At 61.7% G+C, this 9,826-nt stretch overlaps 1 protein-coding gene across 7 annotated transcripts in view; it reads left to right on the forward strand.

The window, feature by feature from the left end:
• Positions 1-9,045, forward strand: part of KIFC3 (kinesin family member C3) — a 38,275-nt gene extending 29,230 nt beyond the window's left edge. For 4 of the 7 annotated variants that reach the window (XM_080827841.1, XM_080827844.1, XM_080827847.1 and 1 more), the window contains 12 exons: positions 665-776; positions 2,070-2,251; positions 3,241-3,345; positions 5,038-5,168; positions 5,713-5,836; positions 6,020-6,149; positions 6,241-6,470; positions 6,693-6,827; positions 7,431-7,539; positions 7,864-7,935; positions 8,109-8,137; positions 8,329-9,040. In XM_080827841.1, the coding sequence (XP_080683967.1) occupies positions 665-776; positions 2,070-2,251; positions 3,241-3,345; positions 5,038-5,168; positions 5,713-5,836; positions 6,020-6,149; positions 6,241-6,470; positions 6,693-6,827; positions 7,431-7,539; positions 7,864-7,935; positions 8,109-8,113 (1,335 nt within the window). In that variant the 3' untranslated portion in view covers positions 8,114-8,137; positions 8,329-9,040. Of the gene's footprint in view, positions 1-664; positions 777-2,069; positions 2,252-3,240; positions 3,346-5,037; positions 5,169-5,712; positions 5,837-6,019; positions 6,150-6,240; positions 6,471-6,692; positions 6,828-7,430; positions 7,540-7,863; positions 7,936-8,108; positions 8,138-8,328 lie in introns of all 7 variants that reach the window. The other 3 variants (XM_080827843.1, XM_080827845.1, XM_080827842.1) reach the window with 2 other exon arrangements.
• The last annotated feature ends 781 nt before the right edge of the window (positions 9,046-9,826 follow it).

Genomic DNA, 9,826 nt, shown 5'->3' on the forward strand with positions numbered 1-9,826 from the left:
AATAACATATGGACATGGTAGAAAGTTCAAACTGTGCAGAAGGTCATCAGATGAAGAGGAAGGGCCCCTCTCTGCCGCCCTGGACTGCGCTCCCGAGAGGCAGATGCCCATCAGGATCTGAGCCCCGAAACCCTGTGGACACACTACCCTTCTACCCAACAGAGGGGAACATTGCATGTGTGATCTGCATTTTGCTTCTTTCCCCTATGAAGTGTGACTTGGAGATCGTTACCGCCCAGGTGCTACAGATCCACAGACTAGATGGTGTTATTTCCATTTTACAGATGAGAAAAATGAGACGTGATGACCCAGCTGGTTGTCTTAGGTCCCCCAGCTCCTCAGGGGTAGAGCTGGAATCTGGCTTCAGTTGGGTCGTGTTATTACAGCCAGGCGCTCATGGTGGGGAGTGAGGGCGGAGTCCTGGCTGTTTGCTTTGTTAGCAGGGCGACCTTGAGCCCTCGGCTTAGTCTCTTTGAGGCTCAGTTTGTTCCTCTCTAAAACAGTGGGGGCAGCTGCACCTCTGAGCAGAGGCTGTTGGAAGGAGTTGACTGGTGACAGCGCACCTCAAGCACTCAGCTCGGGGCGGGAGGGGGGACAGGCCAGGGGACAGGCCGGGTCGGTAGATCCAGCCCCCTAGAGCGCTGTGCGTGCCCCCCCTCGCCAGATCGGCCAGGCCATCGAGGAGGTCAACAGCAACAACCAGGAGCTCCTGCGCAAGTACCGGCGGGAGCTGCAGCTGCGGAAGAAATGCCACAATGAGCTGGTGCGGCTGAAAGGTAACTGCTGGGGTGGGGGTGGGGGGTGGGGCGGGGGTAGGGGAGGAGGCTGGGGGCGCCCCGCACAGGGGTCCTGCCTGGCTTGGAGCTGATGCTGGCCCGCCCCCCTACCCCAGCCCAGCCCCATGCCCTGGAGCCTGTGCCCTGTCACTGGGGGCTCCTGTACCTCCCACTTTCTGTAGATGAGGGAACCCGGGCCCAGAGAGGTCAGCGAACTGGCTCAGACCCGATGGCTACTGAGTGGCCCACCCTGGATCTGGACTTGGATCCGTCCAGCTCTGAAGCCCTCCCCCCAGTGCCTGTGGCAGGCGCCCCCAGGCCCCAAGGCAGGGAGAGGGGAGCAGCGGGGGGGAGGGGTGCAGAAGCCCTGGGTGGTGGGTGGCTGGGAGGCCACTTGTTCTGACCCAGGGCCCGGAGGAGCCTGAGAATGCTTGTTCACAGCACAAAGGGCCGGGGGTGAGGGGGTGCTGTTCCAGACACTGAGACGTGGCCATGGGCCCATAGATGCTGTTGCTGCCCTCACAGGGCTCACTGCGGCTGGGGGAGCAGACGGTGATCTGTAAGCACCCAGAGAACCCCGACACTGCCCTCTGTTACTGGGGCGGGGGAGGGGCTCTAAGAGCCCCTCTGTGTCTGACAGTCAGGGGTGTTGCAGGACTTTCTGGAGGAGGCGAAGCCATGGCTGAGGCCTGGATAATGGGTTGGAGTGTACAGGTGAAGGGGACAGTGGGGACGTGCTGGCTGTCGTGGAGTTTGTTCTTTCCGGGAGCACTGAGATCCGGCAGAAGGGCTTGAAGCAAAAGGATGGCACAGTCTGTGCCCCCAGGACCCCCCAGAGCTGCCTTGTTGCCTGTCCCCAGTCCGTGTGCTGCTTGTCCACCTGCTGTCTGGTTCTCTTTGCCCATCTGGTTCCCAAGCCTTGTTCGGGCATCCACAAAGTCCTTTTAGAATGACAGAACAAGTCCCTTGGCTTACTGGGACCCGTACTCCTCATGGAACAGAGAAAACTGAAGTCCAGAGATAGTGTCCATTTGCTATCCTGCCCAGACTGGGTGCAGTGCCTGAGTCCCACAATTGACCTTTCCTCCCTGTCCCCAGCGTGAGGCTCCCACTCTCAGCCGGTTTGCCCAGGAAGAAAGTGTACTGATGCATGAATTCATGGTGGTGTGAGTGACTGACAATAGAGCATTGTGGGTGGCCTTGCTCAGAAGGCTAGGACACCAAAGGATCCCAGTGGGGAGGTAGTCTGGTCTTGACTGTATGTACCTTTCTCTCCTCCCCCACACAATTCAGGGAACATCCGGGTGATTGCTCGTGTCCGGCCAGTCACCAAAGAGGATGGGGAAGGACCTGATGCGACCAATGCTGTGACCTTCGATGCTGACGACGACTCCATCATCCACCTGCTTCACAAAGGAAAGCCTGTGTCCTTCGAGCTGGACAAGGTCTTCTCCCCACGGGCATCACAGCAGGACGTGAGTGTGGCCCTGTGGGGAAGCGGACAGAGAGCAGTGCGGGGTTGCGGGGTGGGGGGGGCACACAGGGAGAGATGAAGGGGGCATGGACAGAAAGAAATCTAAGAGTGGGAGAGACAGGATGGAGAAGCTTGGGGTGCTGGGATGCCTCCCTTCTTCCACTGGAGGTGAGAGACGGTGGGAAGATAAGGCTGAGAAGCCTCTGCTGAAAGGAGATTCAAGGACAGCCTATTGGCACCTCCGCGGTTCATCCCACCCTTACAGCCCCGCCCACTCGGGGCCCCTCCCACCCACGTGCCCATGCCCACCCATAGGGCCCCGCCCACCCGGGCCCCGCCCACCCCGGGTCCCCTCCCACCCACGTGCTCATGCCCACCTACACAGCCCCTCCTACACTCACAGCCCCGCCCACCCACCTGACCCTGGCGGTAGTTGCTTTTACAGCCCCGAGCACCGGGATCCATCCCACAGGTGTTCCTAGGACTCCGCAGCTTCCCTGTGGAGCCCTCAGCCCGTAAGGGCCACGTGGTCTCAGCAGCGTTCTTCTCTCCTATCTGCCAGGGCTGACCGGCCAGACCTGTCCTGCTTGTACCCTCCTGTCCCTGTGCTTGGCATCACCTTTGCCCCGTCCTCTGCAGGCAGGCAGACAGGCTGCATCAGGCGCCAGGCACATGCCGGCCTCCGCCTTCATTTTGCTGAGCTCTCCTTTAGTGTGGGAGAAGCTGGAGGCCGGGCCCCTTCCTCAGGCGCTGGCTGGCAGGAGGCACTGCCCTCTTCCCTTCAGTCTTGGCAACCCGATTTCCCACTGAGGTCTGTTGTAAGGGGCCTGTTTAGTCATAAATTCTTCCACAGTGAGCCGCTTGCAGGTCACAAGATGCGCTGTATTACTGCTGAGGGAGAGGGCCATCTGGGGAGCTGGCAGGACTTAGAGCTGGTGGGGGGCCCTCGGAGGGTGGGGCTCGCCATCTCATCCCACGTCCCCTCCCCAGGTGTTCCAGGAGGTGCAAGCCCTGATCACCTCCTGCATCGATGGCTTCAATGTCTGCATCTTCGCCTATGGCCAGACGGGTGCCGGCAAGACGTACACGATGGAGGTGGGTACCCGCCGCAGGGGGCAGGGGTTCGGCCAGTGAGGACCACCCCCTTGCTGCCCTCGTGCCTTCAGGTTTCCAGCGGCACAGGAGCAGAGCTGCTAGTTGTCTGTGTTAGGCCTCAAGGCACCAGGCCTGGAGAGAGGGCATCTTGTCCAGGAGGACCTGAGATGGTCCTGGTGGGTATGGGGTGGGACTGGCGCTCTGTCAGCAAACTGGCATCAGGGAGCTCTCCATCTGACGTTGGACTCGATGCCAGACCTCCTGTGTGTCTCTGGGGTTGGGCTTTCATTTCACCGCCATGCACTGAGAGGGCAGCCATGCAGCGCTGGGCCTGGGACTATTAGGATGAATGAGGGCAGTCTCTGCTCGCTCGGCCAGGGCAGGACCTCAGCTCCCCGCGGCCAACCCCCCTAGACTGAGTGGTGGGAGAGGGAAGCATTGAGAGGAGGAAAGATCTCAACTCTAGGTAAAAGTGGAAGGTGGTTCCTGGGGATGTCTTTGCTTTGTTAGCATTTCCCCGGCTCTTGAGGGGGCACTGTGGGGTTCTCTGGGAGGGGGTGAGGACAGGTGTCCCAGTGTCTGGACAGGCTCCTTTCGGGGAGGCTGCCATGTGGGCTTTCTTCCCAGTCTGGCCCCTGCTTTTGCCCTAGTTCTGGGACTGATGAGATGGGGTAGTGGGGCACAGGCCAAGCGAGGTGGTGGGCGGGGGAAGGGGGTCTGCATGGACTCCTCTGTCTTGGGTACTCAGAGTTGGGGTGACCCCCCAGGAGCATCTGTCCTCCAGCAACACATCCCGAGGCCCATTGGGCGCTGCTCTGGGGGCCGGGCACAGCTGTGACCACAGAGTATCTGCTCCCCGGAGCCAGCCCACCAGTTGGGGGGACAGCAGTGCCCACAGCAAATCAGGCTGTGTCCTGTCAGGGGCTGGAGAGGAAACCTAAAGCCCGGTGGAATCAGCAGTGAGGGAGGGCTCAGGCCTTTGGAGGGAAGATGAAGCCACCTGCCTGCAGAGGTGACATTGGAGCCCCCCATGGGTGTGTGGGGAAGCGCATTCCAGGCACGGGGATCAGCAGGGCTGAGGCCACAAGGCCGGAACATGCTGGGGGGACTGAGGCCTGGCAAGGAGGCCAAGCCACAGAAGTGGAAGGGGGTGGGAGGTGCTACATAAGGGGAGGCAACAGCTCAGGTGAGAACTCCAGATTTCCTTCTAGAAGGGCTGGCCAGTCCATCCAGCCCCAAGGCACTTGTGGCTCTGCCTGTGCCTCTCTTCCACCACCCACAGAGCCCAGCCCATGGCCTCCCTGACATGAAACCCCCTCTGGGCGGTGGCAGGGACATCACAGGTTCCCAGTTCCCCCTCCAAGAGCAGCTATGCACCTGGCGCTCAGCAGCCCTCGTGTGCCAGCCAGTGCTTCACCCAGTTCTCTGCTCTAAGTCTCAGGCTAGTCCTGGCAGGGCACTACCATGGAAAGGTGGGGGAAACTGAGGCCCAAGAGGGTGACGTTGCTTACAGCTAGGGGAGGGTGTCTGGGGGGCAGACCAGTGGATAGGTGGAAGCTTTGGGCTGGGCGGCTGGCCTGTGAGCGGTCCCCCAAGGGGGAGGGGGCCACAGACCCCACACGAGCATCTGCACGGCCCACCCCTTGTGGCCAGGAGAGGCCTGGCTCATGGGGGCCTTGCTTCTGCCTCCAGGGGACCCCCGAGAACCCAGGCATCAACCAGCGGGCCCTGCAGCTGCTCTTCTCTGAGGTGCAGGAGAAGGCTTCCGATTGGGAGTACACCATTACGGTCAGCGCGGCAGAGATCTACAACGAGGTCCTCAGGTGGGAGGCCCTGCGTGGGGCACAGGCCTCCAGGGTGGCTCTGTGGTCCTTGGGGCCATGTGGGGCCATGCAGGATGAAGATTGGAGTTGGGGCCCCATGTCCTGCTTCAGCCCAAGGGTGCAGTGGTCCCAGCAGGGCAGGCAGCAGGGAGGAGGGCTCACTCCGAGTCTACCTGGGGCCACCCAGACCAGACCTGGATGTTCCTTTCCCTCCAAGTCCACCTGTTCTCTCTGTAGGCTACACCAGGTGGTGAGAAGTGAGAGTAGGGATTTGGGGGCCCTGCCCACAAGAGCTCAGTTCACTGTCAGGGCGGGAGTAGCACCAGCACAAGACTTTTGGGGAACATTCAATCTCTGCCCCTCAGCAGACTGCGTGCAGGGAAGGGGCTAGAGGAGAGAGGGGCTTGGCCCATTAGTTAAGGAAGGCTTCCTGATGGTGTGATGCGGTGGGAGAACATTCCAGGTGTGGGGGTGGATAGTGGGGTGCAGTTCAAGCTGAGGCAGATGTGGGAGGAGGGAGTGACCGTCTCGCCTGTCCCTGCAGGGACCTGCTGGGGCAGGAGCCTCAGGAGAAACTGGAGATCCGGCTGTGCCCAGACGGCAGTGGGCAGCTGTACGTACCAGGGCTGACGGAGTTCCAGGTGCAGAGCGTGGACGACATCAACAAGGTACAAGTTTGGGGAGGCCTGCGGGGCGAGGCAGGGGAGCCCCCTGCCTACAGGCGGAGCCGAGCTGGAGCAGGACATGTGGGTTTCGATGCAGTTTCTGCCCGGCCCCCAGGGCTGGGGGCACCCCCTCCCAGGGGTCCTTGGGGGTGAGGTGATTCCAGAGCCTGCCCTGCTCCCCGCCAGGTGTTTGAATTTGGCCACACAAACCGCACGACGGAGTTCACCAACCTGAACGAGCACAGCTCCCGCTCGCACGCCCTGCTCATTGTGACGGTGCGAGGGGTGGACTGCAGCACTGGCCTCCGCACCACGGGTGAGTGAGGGCCTCGGGTGGCCGCATCACAGGACCCCTGGCACCTGCTCCTCGCAGGGCAGCCTTGACCTGCCTGGGGCCCTCTCTGCAGGGAAGCTGAACCTGGTGGACCTGGCCGGCTCGGAGCGCGTGGGCAAGTCCGGGGCCGAGGGCAGCCGGCTGCGGGAAGCGCAGCACATCAACAAGTCGCTGTCAGCCCTGGGGGATGTCATTGCCGCCCTGCGCTCTCGCCAGGGCCACGTGCCCTTCCGCAACTCCAAGCTCACCTACCTGCTGCAGGACTCACTCAGTGGGGACAGCAAGACGCTCATGGTGGTGCAGGTGAGGCTCTTGGGTGGGCTGGGAGGGCGGGCCATCAGTGTGTGGGGTTTGGCCGGCACCACAACTGGGGACTCCTTTCCCCTGCGGCCCAGGTGCCCCAGGCAGGGCAGGGCAGGGACCTTTGTCCTCAGTAGCTCTGAAGTCCGTGCACACACTGCCCCTTCCTGTTCTGAGGGGGAGGCCCACTGGCCTGGGTGGGGAACGAGCTCTCATGTCCCCTAGGTGTCCCCCGTGGAGAAGAACACCAGCGAGACACTGTATTCCCTCAAGTTTGCTGAGAGGGTGCGCTCTGTGGAGTTGGGCCCCGGGTCCCGCAGGGCAGAGCTCGGGTCCTGGTCCAGCCAGGAGCATCTGGAGGTATGGTGACCGCCACAGACGCCTCTTGGGCTGGCAAGTCCAGGTCACGGGCAGAAAGGAGGGTCTAGGATTGGGGACAGCCGAGAGGAAGATGCCAGAAGGGGGGGTGGGTAGAGCCAGCACCTGAACCAAGGAGCTTCTATTTATTTTGAAGATTTTATTTGAGAGAGAGCAAAAGCAAGAGCCCGAGCTTGGGAAAGGGGGGGAGGGGGGGAGAGGGGGAGGGAGAAGCAGCTCCCTGCTGAGCTCAATCCTCTGGGCTCGATCCCAGGACCCTGAGACTGTGACCTGAGCTGAAGGCAGACACTTAACCAACTGAGCCACCCACGTGCCAGGAGGTTCTTCAGTCTTAAGTAACTCTTCTGGGCCGCAGAACTAGCTGTGGCCGTCCTCCACTGGTTGCGGGGTGGGTGGGACTAACTCACCCCCTTCCTTACAAACATGGTCTCAGGTCATTCTGGGGCTCTCCTCATCGTGCCCATTTTGCAGAGGAGCATACAGTTTCAGGAGGCTGGGAGGGGAATGGGGGGGGGGAACCACGGTGGGGGTGTGGAGCCAGGACAGCATGGCCCCCATCTACCTGCTCACCCCTGTCACCCACAGTGGGAACCGGCTTGCCAGACCCCACAGCCCTCAGCACGAGCACACTCTGCCCCCGGTTCTGGAACCACCAGCCGCCCGGGCTCGATCCGGAGGAAGTTGCAGCCCTTGGGTAAGCCTTTGGGGAGTGGGCAAGTGTGTGGGGTGGGGTGGGGAGAGGTGAGCCTCCCTCCAGGTAGCATTAGACTGCCCTTGCCTCAATGGACTTCTTGTTTTCAAGTATAAAACTCATGCAGAACCTGTTTTACAACCTTTTCTGGCTCTGGGAAGGAGTCAGGGCAGGAAGCATTAGGCCCATTTTACAGATGGGACATGAAAGGCCCCTTAGAGGGGGTGGCATGTAAGGAGAAACCCAGCCCTTGGGGCTCCAAGCAGGGCTGCTGGCTCAAAGCCTAGAACAGAGTTCTGAGGCTGTGCTCAAGCCTACTTCTTTCAGGGCAGGCCGGGCACCCCTGCCCTGGGCCTGGCTCCTGGAGGGGAGGGGTGGCAGGGCCCACCCAGGTCTCAGGTAAGGAGTGAGCCCACCCCAGGCCTGGAATCCAGAGCCCTAGCCCCCTGCGTGGTCCCACTCACAGAGGGACCTGGCAAGGCCTGGGTCTAAGGAGGCAGGAGCCTCAGGGTCCTGGGGAGTCCCAGCCCCAGGCAAGCCCACCAGTGAGACACCTGTTGCTTTGATTTCAGCCTGACGGCTGGGGCTGCAGAGTCTCCAGGTGAGTGTGGGGCCAGCGGCCCGGGCCTGCCCACCCGCCTGCCTGGCCACCTTGGGGTGCAGGGCTGTGCCGGGGAGAGGGCTGCTCAGGGCTGGGCCTGTCCTGCTGCTGGCTGCTGGCTGTGTGCTTCTGCCTGGCTCCCTTGTGTCCGCATACGCCCAGGCTAACAACCCTCTCCCCCCATTCTGCAGGGAAGTCCAGGCCGGTGCCTGTGTGATGGACGTGTTCCCCCTGCCAGCCCGGGGACTGGGGCCTGGCCGACCTGCTCCTGCTGTGGCACCGGGAGCCCAGGGTGGAGACCGGAGTGGAGGTAGCCCTTCCGTCTCACATCCACTCAGAGATGAGAAAACATGTTCAGAAGGAAATGGTGTCTCTTAGCACGTGGCTGTGGGTGCAAAAGGCATGGGCTGGAAGGGCAGGGATGGCCCACTCCGCCTGGCAGGCCCGGGCCCTCGGGGAGCTCTTGTCAGGAGGCCAGGAGTAGGTGGGAGGGTGGGCCTCTTGCCTGGCCTGGTCGGGCTGTCCTGCACCTGCCAGGCCCTGCTGTAAGGGGTGGGTGGAGGAGCCCCTGGAAAGCAAAGGACCCATGGGATCTGGGCAGTTGGTGGGCACCCAGGGGCAGCCCTGGCCCCACTCCCCTCCGAGGTGGGCCCCTGTGCTGGATTGTATATAGTGTTCCTAGGTGTACATAGGAGCGTGGCCCTCCCTGCTGAGGGCTGGGTTGTATTTATGGCTGGCGGGAGGCCAGGGGGCAAGGGATCCTGCTGCTCCCCTCATCTGCCTGATATCAGGCTCTCTCCTTGTTCACTGGCCTCTTGACATTTTCTTCCCTCTGAAATTCTATTTAAGAACTTTTGGAAGCTTAGCCATTTTTACTTATTAAAAATAAAAACCTTTTTGCACAAGTTTAGTCTGCCAGAGTTGGTCTCATGAGCCCCTGGTCAGACCACAGGGATGAGCCCTTGCCTTTGGCTCCCCCTCTGCTGGCTGACCCCTCACATCCCTGGCCACCCTTATCAGACTGACCCACCCCGCAACACTCTCTCCTAGAAGCTGGGAAACTCTGGCCTGAGAGCCACAGCCAGCAGGGCTGGGCTGGCCCAGCTTCCCTGCCTGCCCTAGGCCCTGGCCTTGCCCCTTAGGTGAACTGGCTGTAGGTGAGTACCACCCTCTCTCCGGTGCTACAAGACCCCCAACTGCAACCTCAGTGACCCCCCAGCCCCCACCCGGACCGCCATGCGGATTGTGCTGGCTTGCACCTGGTCGTGGCCTTGGCGGGGAATGTGCACAGGGGCTCAGTGGGGCCCTCTCTCCAACTGCGGCAAATCTAGCAGCTGCTGCCACAGGAACGGAAGGGATCAGCACTGGGCAATCCTGTGGGGAGGGAAAGGTGGTCAGAGCCCTTGCTGGAGGAGAGGGCCACAGTACTTCCAACCCAATCCCTCAAGGCCTCCTGGTGGTGGGCTGTGCGTCCTGGCACCCCCAGGACAGCTGGGAGTGTGGCTGAGACAGAGGGGATGGGCAGGCAGGGCCCATCCCTCACCTGTCTCTCTTAGCTATGAAAGGAGTTGCCTCCTCCCCCACTCCTCCCCTCCCTCCCACCCTCCCCCATACACTGAACTTGCCCCTTCCTGCAGGCCTGGCACTCTGCTGCCCCCTGCTGGCCACACTGCCTCAGGCCTGGAGGGG

The sequence above is a fragment of the Martes martes genome, assembly GCF_963455335.1.
Source record: "Martes martes genome assembly, chromosome: 17".
NCBI lineage: Eukaryota > Metazoa > Chordata > Mammalia > Carnivora > Mustelidae > Martes > Martes martes.